The 20,607-nt window shown below is 37.8% G+C and overlaps 1 protein-coding gene across 1 annotated transcript; it reads left to right on the top strand.

Annotated features, from left to right (window-relative positions):
- Window positions 1–4,512: 4,512 nt before the first annotated feature.
- LOC115513334 (60S ribosomal protein L30-like) lies at window positions 4,513–19,410 on the top strand. Its single transcript, XM_030314568.1, has 2 exons — window positions 4,513–4,522; window positions 19,002–19,410. Exon 2 carries the CDS (start codon window positions 19,018–19,020, stop codon window positions 19,363–19,365), a length of 348 nt encoding a protein of 115 aa, XP_030170428.1. The 5' UTR covers window positions 4,513–4,522; window positions 19,002–19,017; the 3' UTR covers window positions 19,366–19,410.
- The last annotated feature ends 1,197 nt before the right edge of the window (window positions 19,411–20,607 follow it).

Here is a 20,607-nt window from a genome sequence, read left to right as displayed (position 1 = left end):
AAAACCATGAGATCATGTCCTGAGCCAAAATTAAGAGCCAGACACTTAACCAACTGAGCTACCCAGGTGCCCTTGAACCTTTGGGTCATTTTCTGAGTTATTTACACTAAGATGGTTGTTCTCTATGTGTTTCCATGGCACAAGGTGAGTTTAGCTGACAGTCTTACTACATGAATAAAACCATCATATCTCTTATTATATAATTTGTTACACAAATTCATTCCATAATTCTTAATACATAATTTATTACAGAAATTAATAGTATGCTACTATCTGTGTTATAATCCACATCCTTAAGGAGGTCTTCCAGAATGAATGTCCATTTCACCATCATCATTCTCTTTCCTCTAATGCTGGCCTTGTCTGAACTGTAGAATTTTGTGTATTGATACTTGCCTTGTTAGAAATAAAACAGATATTTCCAAGCTTTATTTTGTTTTTATTTTGTAAGGAATAACCAAGATAACTAATTTTATAGAATCACATAGGTATACAGAAAACTCAGGTCTTGGGTAAATATGAAAAATATTTCAAGATTTCCAGATTTCCAGTTTCTTCCTACTAAATTCCACTTCTTATTTATTTATTTTTTTTAGATAGAGTGAACAAACTGGGGAGAGGCAGTGGCAGTGGGAGAGGGAGAGAAAATCTTAAGCAGGTTCCACACTCAGTATGGAACCCAAGGTGGGGCTTGATCCCACAACCCTGAGATCATGACCTGAGTCAAAATCAAGAGCCAGATGCTCAACCTACTGAGCCACCCAGGTGCCCCGTCTACTTCTTATTATTAACAATAATTTAAAAGCTGATAGTGTTATTGCTGTCATGCTGAGAGAATACATTTGAAATACCAAAAATAAAGGGTACTTTTCTGTTTCTACAGCTGCCCAAACTCTCCCAGCACCCCTTGCCTCAGGATCTCACAATGCTTTACAAAAGTAAAATTCATTAAGGCTTCCCTTGTAAAGTGGGCAGCATTATTATTCTCATTTCTCACACTGACAAGACAAAATAGAGAGATGTCTTTCAGTTTCCTGCCCAAAGTCAAATCTAGTGGCAAAACTAGAAACAACTCAGTTATCGGCCATCAACTATTATCAAGCAGCTGTGCACTTTCAAGTAAAGCTGAAGTAACTTACCTATAACTAGAGTAAATTGCATTTCAGAATAGAAATAAGAACGTGGGCTACTGCTAGCTCTTACACATTACCTGTATCTTCTCCACTGAGCACCAACTGACCTTCCCCAGAAGGATGCAATCTGATTACTACCTAAATAGACTGATATAACACATTCCAGATCACATCAGCCCTACAAATGGTGACTAAAAGAGTCAAACCCATAAATAAACCATGCCTACCCTGGAGACACAGGTGAGATGAGGAAGGAGAGGACTTTTAAAGAATGAACACTAGAAAGAGAAAGTAAAAGAACTAAAATAAAGTTATAAATATATGTATGTGAATAGAACATATAAATGTATGACATGATATATAAACATGATACATATTATACAATAAATGTGAAATGTGTGACATGTATTTTATATACATATTGTATATAACATATATATTATATATTTACATGTTTTATATATTATATACTGTTATATATAATATGTCCATGTTATATTTATATAAATAAATATTTTATGTTTGTATGTATATATGTATGTATGTATATATATATACATACATATATATGTATACATATACATACATATATATGTATATATGTATATGTGTGTGTGTGTGTGTGTGTGTATATATATATATATATATATATGAGATACAAGACACAAAATATGATGGCTGTGTATCAGCCCATTGAAAATCTAACATGGAATTCAATAATGCACCTCATGACATTTTTTTTTAATTTTTTTTTTTCAACGTTTATTTATTTTTTTTGGGACAGAGAGAGACAGAGCATGAACGGGGGAGGGGCAGAGAGAGAGGGAGACACAGAATCGGAAACAGGCTCCAGGCTCTGAGCCATCAGCCCAGAGCCTGACGCGGGGCTCGAACTCACGGACCGCAAGATCGTGACCTGGCTGAAGTCGGACGCTTAACCGACTGCGCCACCCAGGAGCCCCAATGATATTTAATATGGAAAAGATTTAATGCCTTGGTAGTGGACTGACTTTCTATTAGAAAAACTATATATATTTTTAAAGATGATTTTAATTATGTACTTATGAAATCTGTGCTTTAATTTATATTTCTATAATAAAAGAAATGTCATGTTAAAAACATACATTTTCAGGTAATAAAGAAGTACATTTTGGAGAGAAAAGCTAATTTCTTCAAATTAAGCAAACATCTTTTTTTTTTTTAATTTTTTTTTCAACGTTTATTTTTGGGACAGAGAGAGACAGAGCATGAACGGGGGAGGGGCAGAGAGAGAGGGAGACACAGAATCGGAACCAGGCTCCAGGCTCTGAGCCATCAGCCCAGAGCCTGACGCGGGGCTCGAACTCACGGATCGCGAGATCGTGACCTGGCTGAAGTCGGACGCTTAACCGACTGCGCCACCCAGGCGCCCCAAACATCTTCTTACAATAAGAAATCTAAGGGGAGCCTGGGTGGCTCAGTCGGTTAAGTGACCGACTTCACCTCAGGTCATGATCTCATGGTTCATGAGTTCGAGCCCCGTTTCAGACTCTGTGCTGACAGCTCAGAGCTTGGAGACTGCTTCATATTCTGTGTCTCCCTCTCTCTCTCTCTGCTCCTCTGCTGTTCACACTCTATCTCCTTCTCTCTCTCTCTCTCTTTCTCTTTCTCTCTCTCTCTCAAAAGTAAACATTAAAAAAAAATTTTTAGGAAATCTAAGATGATAAAATACGCTTAAGAAGCAATAGTCTGTACATAAAATTGATGTACTATGATAGATACAATATTACTAAACCATATATGCCATAGTTGAAAAAAAACATGGTTTAGAATTTTAGTTACTTAGCCACAAGTTTTTTATACTAGAGAATTAAGTAGGAAGATAAATAATGACAAATTATTATAGGGACCAATAGAGATTTGACAAATAAAGTTTAAGTAAAATTGTCATATATAGATCTACATATATATATATATATATATATATATATATATGGTCTTTACAAAATAGTTTCATGGACTGATAGGTTTTGAATAAAAAGTATATCTAACTTCTTGAATATATACATTTATACCATTTATTAGTAACAATAAAATTGTCTTCATTACTATGTGTAGAATGACCTTAGCCATCTAAAGTTCTTCTGAATAATGTCCTACAAAAGGATGCTAGAAAATAAGTGGTTGAGTTTGGAAATTTTCTAGTCTTGTCATATTTTAACTTAATTCTTCTCATGAGTTTATTTTCTAAAGTGGTGTTAGTGCAACATGCATCTTTTTTTTTTTAATATTTATTTCTGAGAGAGAGAAAGCACAACAGGAGCTGGGGGTGCAGAGAGAGAAGGAGACAGAGGATTCAAAGCCAGCTCAGTGCTGACAGCAGGGAGCCTGATGCAGGGCTCAAACTCACAAACCATGAGATCATGACCTGAGCTGAAGTCAGATGTTTAATCTACTGAGTCACCCAGTCTGCATCAATGCAGAAAAAGCATTTGACAAAATTCAACATCCTTTCTTGATAAAACCCTCGAGAAAGTTGGGATAAAAGGAACATACTTAAACTTCATAAAAAACCATTTATGAAAAGCCCACAGCTAATATCATCCTCAATGAGGGAAAACTGAGAGCTTTCCCCCTGAGATCAGGAACACGACAGGGATGTCCACTCTTACCGCTGTTGTTTAACATAGTGTTGGAAGTTCTAGCATCAGCCATCAGACAACAAAAGGAAATCAAAGGCATCAAAATTAGCAAAGATGAAGTCAAGCTTTCAGTTTTTACAGATGACATGATAGTATACATGGAAAACCCGACAGTCTCCACCAAAAGTCTGCTAGAATTTATACGTGAATTTAGCAAGTCGCAGGATACAAAATTTATATACAGAAATCAGGTGCATTTTTATACACCAATAATGAAGCAACAGAAAGACAAATAATGAAATAGGTCCCATTCACAGTTGCACCAAGAATCATAAAATACCTAGGAATAAACCTAACCAAAGATATAAAAGATCTATATGTTGAAAACTATAGAAAGCTTATGAAGGAAATTGAAGATACAAAGAAATGGAAAAACATTCCGTGCTCATGGATTGGAAGAAAGAAGATTGTTAAAATGTCAATACTACCCAAAGCTATCTACACATTCAATGCAATCCCAATCAAAATTGCACCCGTATTCTTCTCGAAGCTAGAACAAGCAATCCTAAAATTTGTGTGGAACCACAAAAGACCCCGAATAGCCAGAGTAACATTAAAAAAAAAACCAAAGCAGGAAGGAAAAAAAAAAAAAAAGAGGTTAGAGTGGGAGAGAGCCAAAGCATAGGAGACTGTTAAAAACTGAGAACAGGGGCGCCTGGGTGGCGCAGTCGGTTAAGCGTCCGACTTCAGCCAGGTCACGATCTCGCGGTCCGTGAGTTCGAGCCCCGCGTCAGGCTCTGGGCTGATGGCTCGGAGCCTGGAGCCTGTTTCTGATTCTGTGTCTCCCTCTCTCTCTGCCCCTCCCCCGCTCATGCTCTGTCTCTCTCTGTCCCAAAAATAAATAAACGTTGAAAAAAAATTTAAAAAAAAAAAAAAAAAACTGAGAACAAACTGAGGGTTGATGGGGGGTGGGAGGGAGGGGAGGGTGGGTGATGGGTATTGAGGAGGGCACCTTTTGGGATGAGCACTGGGTGTTGTATGGAAACCAATATGTCAATAAATTTCATATATATAAAAAAAAAAAAAAAAAAAAAAAAAAACCAAAGCAGGAGGCATCACAATCCCAGACTTTGGCTTCTACTACAAAGCTGTAATCAAGATAGCATGGTATTGGCACAAAAACAGGCACATAGACCAATGGAATATAATAGAGACTTCCGAATTTGACCCACAAATATATGGCCAACTAATCTTTGACGAAGCAAGAAAGAATATCCAATGGAAAAAAGACAGTTTCTTTAACAAATGTTGCTGGGAGAACTGGACAGCAACATGCAGAAGAATGAAACTAGACCACTTTCTTACACCATTCACAAAAATAAACTCAAAATGGATAAAGGACCTGAATGTGAGACAGAAAACCATCAAAACCCTAAAGGAGAAAGCAGGAAAAAACCTCTCTGACCTCAGCCACAGCAATTTCTTACTTGACACATCTCCAAAGGCAAGGGAAATTAAAAGCAAAAATGAACTATTGGGACCTCATGAAGATAAATAGCTTCTGCACTGCAAAGGAGACAATCAACAAAACTAAAAGGCAACCTTTGGAATGGGAGAAGATATTTGCAAATGACATATCGGATGAAGGGTAAGTATCCAAAATCTGTAAAGAACTTACCTAAGTCACATCCAAAAAACAAATAACTCAGTGAAGAAATGGGCAGCAAACATGAATAGACACTTTTGTAAAGAAGACATCCAGATGGCCAACAGGCACATGAAAAGATGCTCAACATCACTCCTCATCAGGGAAATACAAATCAAAACCACACTGAGACACCACCTCATGAATGTCAGAGTGGCTATAGATGCTGGAGAGGATGTGGAGAAACAGAAACCCTCTTGCACTGTTGGTGGGAATGCAAACTGGTGCAGCCACTCTGGAAAACAGTGTGGAGGTTCCTCAAAAAATTAAAAATAGATCTACCCTATGGCCCAGAAATAACACTGCTAGAAATCTACCCAAGGGATAAAGGAGTGCTGATGCATAGGGGCACCTGTACCCTAATGTTTATAGCAGCACTTTCAACAATAGCCAAATTATGGAAAGAGCCTAAATGGCCATCAACTGATGAATGGATAAAGAAGATGTGGTTTATATATACAATGGAATACTACTTGGCAATGAGAAAGAATGAAATCTGGCCATGTGTAGCAATGTGGATGGAACTGGAGAGTATTATGCTAAGTGAAATGAGTCAGGCAGAGAAAGACAGATACCATATGTTTTCACTCATATGTGGATCCTGAGAAACTCAACAGAAGACCAGAGGTAGGGGAAGGGGGTAAAAAAAGTTACAGAGAGGAGAGGAGGAAAACCATAAGAGACCCTTAAATACTGAGAACAAACTGAGGGTTGATGGGAGGTGGGAAAGAGGGGAAAGTGGGTGATGGGCATTGAGGAAGGCACCTGTTGGGATGAGCACTGGGTGTTGTGTGGAAACCAATTTGACAATAAATTATATATTTAAAAAAATAAAAAAATATTGATTGATTTTGATGGGGGGGGGGGCGGGGGAGAGAAGGGAGAGCATCCCAAGCAGGCTCTGAGCTATCAGCACAGAGCCCAACACAGGGCTCAATCTCCCAAACAGTGAGATCATGACCTGATCTGAGATCAAGAGTCAGACTCTTAACTGACTGAGCCACCCAGGTGTCCTGAGTGCAACATGCATCTTAATTAACACTGTACCTGGCATTTCATCATGGTCAATCAGTGTTCATTGAAGGGATAAACTCTTCCTAAACATAGTTGGAACTTTTTACTTCTCATGTCCCACTCTCAGCCCAATAAATGAGAACACAGGGGCCTGGGAGGATACTGTCTGTTAACTCCTCTCAGACAACAGTGAGGCCCAACCATCTGTAAGTAAGCTGCCCAGCTGATACTGGCACTTGGTAAACCTGGGTTTAGTAATCATTCCTTTTCTACCCACCTACTCCACAAAGCTACTCAAAGAATATAGGGACACACAGCCTTCAGTTTGCAATTCATTTCGTACCACATTGCTCTTTGCAGATTCTTTCTCACAGTATAGAAGGCAGATGAGCAGGTCAGCAGGAAAATTTCCCCTGTCATCATAGCTTTCATAATTATGTCAGTGACTTAACTGTGCAAATCTGTTTGGACACAAATGTTAAGTATTCCTAAACTCTAGTGTATCATAGATCATATATTTTAGTCAAGGTTTCCCAGAAGTAGATCCCAAAAGGATTTGAAGGTAGGCAGTTTATATTGGAGATGATCGCGAGAAATACCAGTAGGAGAGTGAGACAGGAAAGGGAAACATGCCACTAGAAGATGTGTTGATAAGCTAGTTACTACTGGAGGCGATTAGGACTTAGTCCTGCTAAAGACCTCTAAAATATGGCTAAGAATAGGCTACACAGGCTACAGAGTTGTCCCCTACTCAGGAAGGAAGTTAGGAAAGCTATCTTCCAACTCATGTCCATCATTGGCTGAGATGATTCTTGGGATGTTCATTCTGCTGGCACATTCAGCCTGCTTTATACGTGTCCAAGCTTCCTCCGAGGCCAGAGAAGTGCCTTGAGAGAGTCACAGGTGCTTGTTGCAAGACTATCTAACACAAGGTCTTACACAGCATTGCAATTTGAATCTATCCGGTTATTTACAAAACCCAGGTCCATCCTTTTCTGTGATGGATATCTTCCATTCCCTTTATGTCTATTAATATTTACTTTATATATTTAGGTGTTCCTATATTGGGTATCCAAAATATATAAAGAACATATAAAAACTCAATACCCAAAAACCAAATATTCCAATTAAAAAGTGGACAGAAGACATGAATAGACATTTCTCCAAAGAAGACATCCAGATGGCCAACAGACACATGAAAAGATGTTTATCATCACTCATCACAAATCAAAACCACAATGAGATATCACCTCACATCTGTCAGAATGGCTAAAATCAACAACACAAGAAACAACACTTGTTGGTGAGGATGTAGAGACAAAGAAACCCTCTTGCACTGGTGGGAATGCAAACTGGTGCACCCACTGTGGAAAACAGTATGGAGGTTCCTCAAAAAGTTACAATAGAACTACCCTACAATCTAGGAATGACACTACAAATACAAAAACACTAATCCAAAGGAACATATATACCCCAATGTTTATAGCAGCATTATTTACAATAGCCAAGATATGGAAGCAGCTCAAGTTCCCATCAATAGATGAATGGATAAAGATATGAAATATATATACAATAATATTATTTAGCCTTTAAAAATAAAATCTTGCCATATGCAACAACATGGTTGGAACTAGAGAGTATAATGCTAAGCAAATTAAGTCATATGATACTTAGAAATGAAACAAATGAGCAAAGGAAAAAAGGCAAACCAAGGAACAGACTCTTAACTAGAGAGGACAAGCTAATGGTTACCAGAGGGGAGGTGGATGGGCGGATGGGTTAAATAGATGATAGCGATTAAAAAGTACACTTGTCTTGATGAGCACCAGATGATAAATGGAATTGCTGAATCACTATATTATACATCTGAAACTAATATAACACTAAATGTTACTATACTGGAGTTAAAAATTGGAACTGCCATACAATTTAGCAATTGCACTTCTGAATATTTATCAGTGGTAAATGAAATGCTAATTTGAGAAGACACATACACCCTTATGTTTAGTGCAGCATTGTTTGCAATAGCCAAGATATGGAAACAACCTAATTGTCCATTGACAGTGAATGGAGAAAGAGGATGTGCTATATGTACACAATGGAATATTACTCAGCCCCAAAAAAGGAATGAGATCTTGCCATTTGTAACAACATGAATGGACTCAGAGAATATAATGCTAAGTTAAATAAATCAAAGAAAAACAAATACATGATTTTATTCACATGTGTAATCAAACAAAACAAACAGTCTCATAAATACAGAGAAGAAACTGATGGTTGGCAAGAGGTGGACAGTATAGGGAATATAGTAATATTGTAATAACTTTATATGATAACTAGTCATATGGTTGTGATCATTTTATAATAATGTTGTAAACCTGAAACTAATAAATATTGTATTTATTAGGTTGGTAGGTGGCAATTTTTTTTTTTTTTTAGTTTTTAATGTTTATTTTTTTTTATTTTTTTTTCAACGTTTATTTATTTTTGGGACAGAGAGAGACAGAGCATGAACGGGCGAGGGGCAGAGAGAGAGGGAGACACAGAATCGGAAACAGGCTCCAGGCTCTGAGCCATCAGCCCAGAGCCCGACGCGGGGCTCGAACTCCCGGACCGCGAGATCGTGACCTGGCTGAAGTCGGACGCTTAACCGACTGCGCCACCCAGGCGCCCCTTTAATGTTTATTTTTGAGGGCAACAGAGACAGTATGTGAGCAGGGGAGGGACAGAGAGAGGGAGACACAGAATCTGAAGCAGGCTCCAGGCTCCGAGCTGTCAACACAGAGCCCGAGGCGGGGCTCAAACTCACGAGCTGTGAGATCGTGATCTGAGCCAAAGTTGGTCCCCCAACTGACTAAGCCACCCAGGTGCCCCAATAGTTGGCAATTTTAATAAAAACAAAGAGAATTTATATATAAGGCGTGTCTTAGGCAGCAGCAAGACAAATGGATCTTTGCACCTACCCACCAAAACTTAAAAGTTTATAAAGAGCCCTTAACTGGGTTTAGTCATGTATAACATGCAGGTGTTCTCAACGCCACATTATTATCTCGAGGCTATGTCCTTGAAACAGCCTCTGGGAGGGGAAAAGGCAAGTGGGACTCAGCTTCCAAGAGCAGGGGAGAACATGGGGAGCTTCTGAGTGCCTGGGTCCAGCTCACAGGTCAACTTTTTGATGATGTTCTCCCAAAAAACGTGGATTCATTTTTTGCTGTGAGAATTCAGTACGATGATGTATGTAAAGGAATTCACACATAATCTGGAACATGGTTAAGTGCCTATTCAGTCATTCAAAAAATACATATTAAAAATCTTCCATGTACTTATACAGCTCAATACACCAAAAACACAAATAATCCAATTTATAAATGGTCAGAAAACATAAACAGACATTTCTCCAAAGAAGACATATAGATTGTTAACAAACACATGAAAAGATGTTCAACATCACTCATCAGGGAAATGCAAATCAAAACCACATGAGATATCACCTCACACCCATCAAAGTGGCCAAAAGAGTATGGAATTTCCTCCAAAGTTAAAAATAGAACTACCATATAATCCAGTAATTCCATTACTGGGCATTTACCCAAAGAAAGTGAAAACACTAAATGAAAAAGATATATGCACCCTTATGTTTATTGCAGCATTATTTACAATAGCCAAATTATGGAAGCAGCCCAAGTGTCCATCGATAGATGAATGGATAAAGAAGAGGTGGTAAATATATACAATGGAATATTACTCAGCCATAAAAAAGAATGAAATCTTGCCATTTGCAATAACATGGATGGATCTAGAGAATGTAGTGCTAAATGAAATAAGACGAATATCATATGATTTCACTCATATGTGCAACTTAATAAACAAGACAAACAAAGGGTGGGGGAAAGAGAGACAAACCAAGAAACAGACTCTAAACTATAGAGAAAAGATTGTTACCAGAATGGAGATGGCTGGGTGGATGAATGGATGAAATAGGTGAAGAGGTTAAGAGTACACTTATCTTGATGAATACTGAGTAATACATAAAATTGTTGAATCACTATATTTTACTAATGTGAAACTAACACTGTATGTGAACTGTACTGGAATTAAAATTTTTTTAAACTTTCATGTACTAAGTACCAAACTAGATGCTGGGTTTACAGCAGTGAACATTCCCTATTCTTAGATCCTAAAAATGAAAAAATTATATATATCAGGTAGTAGTAGGTGTTAGAATAAACGATGAAGATATTCTAGATAGGGAATGATGGTAGAGCAGAGATATTTTACAGGGTGGTCAGGCCATTTTGATAAATTTGGGCAGATAACTGATCTGAAGGAATAAACTATGGGATATCTGAGGAAAGCCTATTTGAGGCAGAGAGAAGAGCAAATGCAAAGAGGGGACGTGCTTATTATAGTCCAGAAATACTGAAGAAACCTTGCAACCACAGCAAACTGAGCAAAGAGGGGAGTACAGAGATGAGACCTGAGAGGTGACAGAGACCTAGACCTGATAGACTACTGTAGGGACTTCCAATTTGACTCTGTGCAAGTCAAGCAGCCATCTATGGGTTCTGAGCAGACAGACATGATCAGACAGCATTGCTGTGGCTGTTCTGTTCAGAATAGACTGAAGAAGGGAAGAGCAGAAACTGGGATACCAGCTGAAAGGCTATTGCAATGATCTACATAAGAAATGATGGTACTTGGGCAGTAGCCATGGAGATGGTGAGAAGTGACAAGATTCTGGATATATTTTGAAGCCGTTGAGATTGTTAGTTCGGATACAGAATATGAGAAAAAGAAGCATAAGAATGAGTCTAAGTCATTTAGCCTGAGTGACTAGAAGGAGGCAGTTGCCATAACTAGCTGGGGACTGTTGAAGTAAAGCAGATTTGGAGGGTAGTGGTTACAATTGAGAGCTCAGTTTTAGGCAAACATAAGATGTGAGAGGTGTTAAGAGAGCTGAAGTGAGTAGTATAAGTTGAGTCCCACAAGAATATATAGTTTATATATGATAGAGCTTTGGAACTAGATGATACAACCACTTTAATGATACAGATAGTCCATTAATAAGAGCACCCAGTGTCATGCAATAAATAAACATATGCCTTACAGGAAGTTTCCAGAGTAGAATGATGTTCTTGGTCCCTTTTGTGAAAGAAAGAATCTAATTCAACTTGTAAATGCAACAGAAAATGGAGCCACATAAAACATTTGTTGAAATTTGGCCAGAGCATTAATTTTAAATTGTGGTGGCCTGAGGACTTTAATTACTTCAATTGATAGGGTATTGGTTTCCAGATCACTGGAACTGAGTTTATGTATCTTAAAAACACCAGGGTTGTGTTAGGGAAGGCAACTTTTCTGGGTTAGACTTTTGACAAAATTTCTTTACATAAGTATTCTGAAAGTTTAATAATAATGCCTCTAGAAATTTACTGGCTAGACTTAAGGAAAGCAAACATAACATGCTGTTTTACAATGATTTTACAAGAACTTGAAATATTATCTTATAGCTCAGAGACAAGCAAGCTTTTTCATTAAAGGCCAAATAGTAAATTTTTTTTCCAGTTTTATTGACAAGTAATAGACATACATCACTGTATATGTTTAAGGTGTACAAGATGATACTTTAATTTACATATATTGTGAAGCGGTTACTACAATAGGTTTAATTAACATCCATCATGTAGATACTTTTTTTCTTGTTTTTTAAAATCGGGTCTTTGTGATGAGAACTCTTAGGATCTACTTTCTTTTTTTTTTTTTTTTTTAATTTTTTTCCCCAACATTTATTTATTTTTGGGACAGAGAGAGACAGAGCATGAACGGGGGAGGGGCAGAGAGAGAGGGAGACACAGAATCAGAAACAGGCTCCAGGCTCTGAGCCATCAGCCCAGAGCCTGACGCGGGGCTCGAACTCACGGACCGCGAGATCGTGACCTGGCTGAAGTCGGACGCTTAACCGACTGCGCCACCCAGGCGCCCCTGGATCTACTTTCTTAACAACCATCCTCTATATCACACAGCAGTATTACCTATACCTAATGTTATATATTACATTCCTAATACTGTACTTGTAACTGGAAGTTTGTACATTTTGACTACTTTCCTCCAGTTCCCCCTCCCTACACTCCCTGCCTCTGGTAACCACAAATACGATCTCTTTTTCTATGAGTTTGGGGGAGTGTTTTTCAAAGAGTAAATATTTTAAGCCTTGCAGATCAAATGGTCTCTGTTTACACTACTCAACCCTGCAGTTCTAATGTAAGCAGCCATACACAATATGCAAATGAAGGAGCATGGTTGTGTTCCAATAAAACTTTATTTATAAAAATATGCAGTAAGAATTTGGCCAGGTGGCCATAGTCTGCTTCTTCCCATCCCCACACCCTGCAAAAGCTTAGAAAAACAGCTATATAAATTTTGCTCAGCTTCCCGCTCATAAACAAATAAAAATATATTGTCTTTTCTCAAGCTGTCATTAAATGTTTAACAAATTTAGAAATAAGTTATACCAGTTAAATATTTTTGCAACAATTCAGACAATACTTCATAAGACCTTGGAACTGGGTAGGAACAGTAGAGGTGACAGAAAATGGTCACATTCTGAATATATTTGATGATAGAAGCAACAGGATGTGCAGAATGATTGGATGTAGAATGTGAGAGGAAGAAAGGAGTTGAATATGGCTTCATGGATTTTGGTTCACCCAATATGGCAGCTATTATTATTATGTTTATATAATTATAGTCTATATCTTACTTCCTTAACCTGGCTTCTGTAAGCACAAAATTAAAAATGTGTTCTATGTATATGAGATACTTGCCATCTTACTGAAAAAAGAATATTCCAAGAAAATTGTATTTTAGGAATCTTATTATATTATTTATCAAGGATATACTTCATAAGGATCATGCAATAGCCACATAATCATTATCCCAAAGCCAGCTTCCAGTTCAGATTTTCTTTATTTATCCTATAGAGGCTCACTGGCTGTCAGAGATACAGCTCTGATGAGAATCTTTGCCACAGTATGAGTTCCCTTGTGTACAACCATTTCCTGTGAGTTCATCAACAGTCCACAGCACTAGTACATTCACTCGGCAAAGTGACTCATAATCATTTGCATTTTGCTTTGACATACTGATCATTAACATAAGCCTACTCTTGCATGACTTTCCTAAGGACATATGAAGATGTTCATGGATAGTTGAGCTGTAAATTTCATAAAGAATTTAAATTATTAAAAGTTAAACTTTGGGGTCTTGTGCTTCTTGGTTTAACTATGAAAAACAACTGGACAAGTGAGCCCCTTTAAAGAGCTCCATTTCAGTCTACTGGAGAAGGGGGCCCAAAGAGTCAGATAGGGAGTTATTTACTGTGGTGTAACTTGCAGTAAGGCATCCTTAAGGTCTTGGGAAACTTTGAAAATGCAACTGAATAGGAGTCATTCATTCATTTACTTATTCATTCAGCAAGTATTCCTTTAGGACCTACCAATTGCAGGAAATATTCTAAATGCTGTGCACATGGAAATAAACAAGGTGGACTAAATTCCTGCCATTAAAAAACTCATATCCATGAATATCTTAGGTGAGGGTAACCAGACAATAAGCATGTAATCAAATAATTTGAGATATAGATAAGTGCTATGAAGAGCATAACATAGAGCAGTGGGAGAGAGAATGCCCTAAGAACAAGGGCATTGTACATAAGTCATTTTTTGGGAAATGATACTTGAGATGAGTCCTAAATGATGCTAGTTGCAGGAAGATTGAGTGGAAGAGTATGGCAGGCAAAAGAAGAGCAAATTCAAAATTCTGACTGTGGAATTGATCTTCACATATGTGAGGACATTAAGCATCCTTTTAACCCTCAGGCATTTGGTGATTCAAAAGAACCAGTCAAAAGAGAGGTTGGGTATATTTTTTGGCTATCTCATGATACAGAAATTTGAGCTCAAAGCTAAAGTGACTACTTGCCCAGTTTTCCTGGGACTGAGGGGTTTCCCAGGATGCAAGCAAGACATCTAATAATAAAACTGGGAAAGTCCCAGACAATTGTCCCAGACTAGAAGTTAGTCAACCTTTCAAGGCCCAGCAAGATAAAAGGGCCCTATTAAACACCCCATACTTTCATTTTGAAAGACTCCTTAAAAGCTATACCATTGAGTAAAATAAGCCAGGATAAGGCCATTCCTCACAAAGCCTAAAACCTAGCCTTTTTTTTCACCCTAGTTTCTCTTATGTGCTACTACATATTTTTGCAAATTGATTGAGGCATAATTGACAAAAGTGTGATATATTTAAATGTACATTGTGGTAATTTGATATATGTTTATATCCCCCCCATCTAGTTAATTAATATCCATTACTATACAACACACACGTCTGTGTAATGTGAAAACTTTTAAGTTCCACTCTCTTAGTAGATTTCATTTATATAATACAGTGTTATCAACTACAGTCACCATGTTTTACATTACATCCCCAAACCTTATTCATCTTATAACTGAAAGTATAGGCTTTTACCAACCTCTTCTCATTTCCCCCAGCCCCAGGCAACCACTTTTCTACTCTGTTTCAATGACTTTGTTTTCTTTATAATTCTAATGTCCTAATATGTCATTGTATATGTATATATCTTCTTTATCCATTCATCTGTTGGTGGACACTTGGGTTGCTTCTATATTTTGGCTATTGTGAGTAATGTTGGAATGAGCATGGGAGTACAGATCTCTTCAATATCTTGTTCTTATTTCCTTCTATATATACACACAAGCAGTATTGCTGGATCATATGGTAGTTCCATTTATATTTCTGAGGAACCTCCATACGTTTTTCATAGTCACTGCACCAATTTACATTTCCACCAACATTGCACAAGGATTCCCTATTCTCCACACCCTTGGATCATCTTTATTTTTGATGGTAGCCATTCTAATATGTGGGAAGTGATATCTCATTGTGGTTTTATTAATATTTTTCTGGTTATTAGTGATGTTGAGCACCTTCTCATGTACCTTTTGGCCATATGAATGTCTTCCTTGGAAAAATGTTTATTTAGTTCCTCAGTCCATTTTCTTTTACTTTTTCCAATACTGGTTATTTTTAAATATTGGGAGCCTTTTTATTTAAAGAATTCAATATCTGTTTCAAATGAGAACTCTGGTACTGAGATCTGAATAAGTTGTCTCAGGAAAATTGTTGGTAAACACTAAAAATAGCATTATTGGTGGGGCACTTGGGTGTCTCAGTTGGTTGGGCATCCAACTTCAGTTCAGGTCATGATCTCACAGTTTGTGGGGTTTGAGCCCCACATCAGGCTCTGTGCTGACAGCTCAGAACCTGAACCCTGTTTCGGATTCTGTGTCTCCCTATCTCTCCCTGTCTCTCACCTATTTGACTCTGTCTTTCTCTCTCAGAAATAAATAAAAAATTTTAAATGAAGTTCCCAAAGGTTTTGTTAAAAAAAATAACATTATTGGTTTGCAAAAGTCACCAACATATTATGATGGTTTTGGTAAAGCGAGGCACAATATGTGGGAAAAAAGAAAATTAAAAAAAAGCTTTCATCAGCAGCAATGTTGAAAACCATAAAATCAGTAATTAGATTTAGAGGAAAAGCCAGTGGGGGGGGGGGGCGGCGGGGAGGGGACTACACTGATGCAATCAACTAATCTAGAGCTAGTTAAAACTATAGTTTAGCTTGAATGCCAATTGATATCTATTGCTGATACAGACTGAAGGAATAAAAATCAACCATAACTCAGGACCAAGATGACAGAGTAGGAAAGCCCTGAGCTCACCTCCTCCCACAACACACCAAAACTACAACTGCATATAGAGCAACTCTGAGAATGACCTAAAGACCAGCAGAACACCTCTTCCATTAACTAAAAATATAAGAAAAAGCCACCTCAAGTATGCAGAAGGGGTAAAGATATGACCTCAGGATACACAGTCCCAGCACAGAGACCAACAGTGGGAGCAATATCACAAACACAGAGGTCCTTCCTGAGGAGTGAGAGAGTTCAAGCCCCACACTGGGCATACACACCCAGGGAACTAGTACTGGGGAAACAAGCCTATATACTATCTGCCTTTGAAAATCAGCAGGAAACCAAGGAAACCAAGGACTCCACTCTTAAAGGGCCCATGTACAAACTCACTTGCTCCAAGACCCAGCAGAGGGAAAGCAGTTTAGAAGTTCTTGGGCCTTATGTAAAGATTTATTGACGAATTTTAGAGTATAAAACATAGGGGCATGGATCTGGAGAAACTTTCTCCAGGAATGGAGCACTTGCAGGCATCATTATTCTTACCCTCCTCTACCTTGCTGGCCCAGTGCCAGCAAGTGCCATTTCTGAAACTCTCCATCCATCTTTCTAGTACTGCTTACCTAGACTTGGTTTTCCCCTATGGACCTGCCCCAGCAGGAGCCTCTCCAAAGTGGCTCTTATAGTGAATCGCTTGGCTAGAACCAGCTCTTCCCCAAAGTGACTTCCATACTGTCACACTCAGCAGATAGACTCAGCTGGGATCAATGCCCCACCAAAGCAACTCCTGTTCCACAATACCCAACAGGTGGCCTTGAATGTCACCAGTGTCTCCCTGGAATCTTTTGCCCTAGTGGGACCAGACCTGACCACCAGTGGCCAGTTGTGGCCAGCAGTTGCCACCAGCTTAGCCGGTTCCAGCCCCACCCATGAGCAACACTTAAATCACAGTCATAATAGAATGGTTCACACAATACATACAAAGGACATCCCTGGAGTCCCTGGCTCTGGTGACTAGGTAGGAGTACACTTGTGGAACACACAGGACACTTTCTACATATGGCCACTCTTTCAAGCCTGGGAGACAAAGCTATCAGTTTAATATATGAAAACAGAGAGTCAGGCAAAATGAGAAAACAGAGAAATATGTTTAAAAAATCATAAAAAAGTTCTTTTTAAAAATGGAGATAAGTAATCTACCTGTAAGGAATTCAAAGTAATGAGGGTGCCTGGGTGGCTCAGTCAGTTAAGCGACCTATTTCAGCTCAGATCATGATCTCACAGTTCATGAGTTTGAGCCCCACCTCAGGCTCTGTGATGACAGCTCAGAGTCTGGAGCCTTCTTCAGATTCTGTCTCTTTCTGCCCCTCCCCTGCTTTCTCTCTCTCTCTCTCTCTCTCTCTCTCTCTCTCTCTCAAAAATAAGTAAGCATTAAAAAAAAAAGGAGTTCAAAGTAATGCTCATAAAGATGTTCACCCAAATCAAGGGAAGAATGAAGAAAAACAGAACTTGAACAAAGAGATAGAAGACATAAAAAATAAATAATCAGAGCTAAAGAATACAATAACTGAAATGAAGAAGGTAGCAGAAGGAAGCTGTGGCTGATTAGATGATGCAGACACATAGATCAGTGATCTGGAAGACAAGATAGTGGAAATCAACCAAGTTAAACAACAACAAACAACAACAGCAAACAGAATTTTTAAAAATTTTAGGGGACTTCAGGAACAATATTGAGCATATTAACATTTGCATTTTAGGGGGCCCAGGAAAAGCAAGACAGACAGAAAACTTCTCTGAATAACAGCTGAAAACTTCCCTAACCTGAAGAAGGAAACAGATACCTAGGTCTAGAAAGCACAGAGAGCCCCAAGTGGGATGAATCCAAACAGATCTATGCCAAGACACATAATAATTTAAATGCCCAAAATTAAAGATAGAGACTCTTAAAAGCATCAAGATATGGTGTGGCTCAGTCAGTTGAGTGTCTGACTTTGTTCCAGGTCATGATCTCTCAGTCTGTGAGTTAGAGAGATCTAACTCTATGATCTAACAGAGCCCACTCATGTTGGGCTCTGTGCTGACAGTTCAGAGCCTGGAGCCTGCTTCAGATCCTGTCTCCCTCCCTCTCCCTCTCTCTGTCCATCCCCTGCTGGTGCTCTATCTCTCTCAAAAATAAATAAACATTAAAATTTTTTAATTTTTTTTTTAAAAAAATTTTAAAAAGCAGCAAGATAAATGAAAATAGCTATGTACAAGGTAATACCCATAAGACTATTAGCTGATGAATAGCTGATGAATGACTATTTAGATGAATTTTTGCAGGCCACAATGAAGTGGTATGATATACTTAAGATGCTAAAAGGAAAAACCCTACAACCAAGAATATTATATCTGGCAAGGTTAATATTAAGAATTCAAAAAGAGATTAAGAATTTTCTAGACAAAAAGTTTTAACAAAAGTTAAAAGGCTTTATTGCCACTGAAGTGGGCTTACAGGAAATATTGCAGGGACTTAACTATATGCTACCTAAAGAGACTCACTTCTGACTTAAAGATACATACAAATGGAAAGAAGACATGAAAAAAGATATTCCAGAAAATGAAAACAAAAAGAAAGCAGGGTTACACTTCAGAGATTTTATCAAGAGACAGAGAAGGGCATTAAATAGTGGTACCACCTATAAATATCTATGCTTCCCTTTCTCTCTCCGGGCCATTTTGGCGGTTGCTTCTGGTTGGGTCCGCCCAGTACCTAAGGCAGGAAGATGGTGGCCTCAAAGAAGATGAAAAAGTCGCTGGAGCCCATCAACTCTAGGCTCCAACTCGTTATGAAAAGTGGGAAGTACGTGTTGGGGTACAAGCAGACTCTGAAAATGATCAGACATGGCAAAGCGAAACGGGTCATCCTTGCCAACAACTGCCCAGCCTTGAAGAAATCTGAAATAGAATACTATGCCATGTTGGCCAAAACTGGTGTCCATCACTACAGCGGCAATAATATTGAATTGGGCACAGCATGTGGGAAATACTACAGAGTGTGCACACTGGCTATTATTGATCCAGGTGATTCTGATATCATTCGAAGCAAGCCAGAACAGACTGGTGAAAAGTAAATCACGTAAAATTTTTCGTTAATAAAATTGGCTAGAGCTTGTTTTTAAATAAATAAATAAATAAATAAATAAATAAATAAATAAATATGCTTCCGAAATAGGTATGCTTAAATATATAAAGCAAATAGTAACAGATATGTAGAGAAAAAATTGACAGTAAGGCAATAATAGTAGGGATCGTTAGCCCTCCACTTACATCAATGAATATATTTCTCAGGCAGAAAATCAGTAAAGAAACAGTGGCCTTAAATGATACATTATACCAGATTGACTTCATAGATGGTACAAAACTTTGCAGCCAAAAGCAACAGAATACACTTTTTTTTGTCAATTGCACATGGATCAACTCCAGGATAGATCACATGTTACATCACAAAGAAAGTCTCAATAAATTTAAAAAGGTTGAATCATATCAAGTATCTTTTCCAACCACAAAGTATGAAACTAGAAATCAATTTCAAGAAAAAACTGGGAAAAACAAACATAGAGGCTAAATAGAATGCTACTCAGCAGCTAATGGGTCAACACGAAAATCAAAGAGGCAATCAAAAAATACCTGGAGAAAATTGAAAATAGAAACACAACATTCAAAAATCTATGGGATGCAGCAAAAGCAGTTCTAAGAAGGAAGTTTATAGTGATAAAACTTTACTTCAAGAAACAATATCTCAAATAAACAATCTAAACTTACAGCTAAATGAACTGGAAAAAAAGAACAAACAAATCCAAACATTAGTAGAAGGAAGGAAGTAATAAAAATCACAGTAGAAATAAATAAGAAAAAACAAAATAATAGAACAGTTCAATGATACTAAGTGCTGGTTCCTTGAAACGATAAATAAAATTAATAAGCCTTCAGCCAGACTCATCAAGAAAAAAGGATACTAGGCCCAAATATATAAAATAAAAAAATGAAACAGAAGTTACACCAAAACCACAGAAATACAGAGATTAGAAGAGATTGCTACAAACATTTATAGGCCAACAATTTGAATGACCTAGAAGCAATGGGTAAATTCCTAGAAACATAATCTTTCAAGTCTTGAATTAGAAAGCAAAATCTGAATAGACTGATATCTAGTAATGAAATTGTATTGGTAATCAAAAAACTGCCAATAAACAAAAGTCCAGTTCACACAGCTTCACATGTAAATTCCACCATTTAATGAGTAGTTAATACCTGTCCTTTTCAAACTGTTCCCAAAAATTGATGAGAAAAGAACATTTCCAAATTCATTCTGA

Source organism: Lynx canadensis, chromosome B2, assembly GCF_007474595.2.
Source record: "Lynx canadensis isolate LIC74 chromosome B2, mLynCan4.pri.v2, whole genome shotgun sequence".
Taxonomy (NCBI): domain Eukaryota; kingdom Metazoa; phylum Chordata; class Mammalia; order Carnivora; family Felidae; genus Lynx; species Lynx canadensis.
This window is presented reverse-complemented; position numbering and strand designations above follow the sequence as displayed.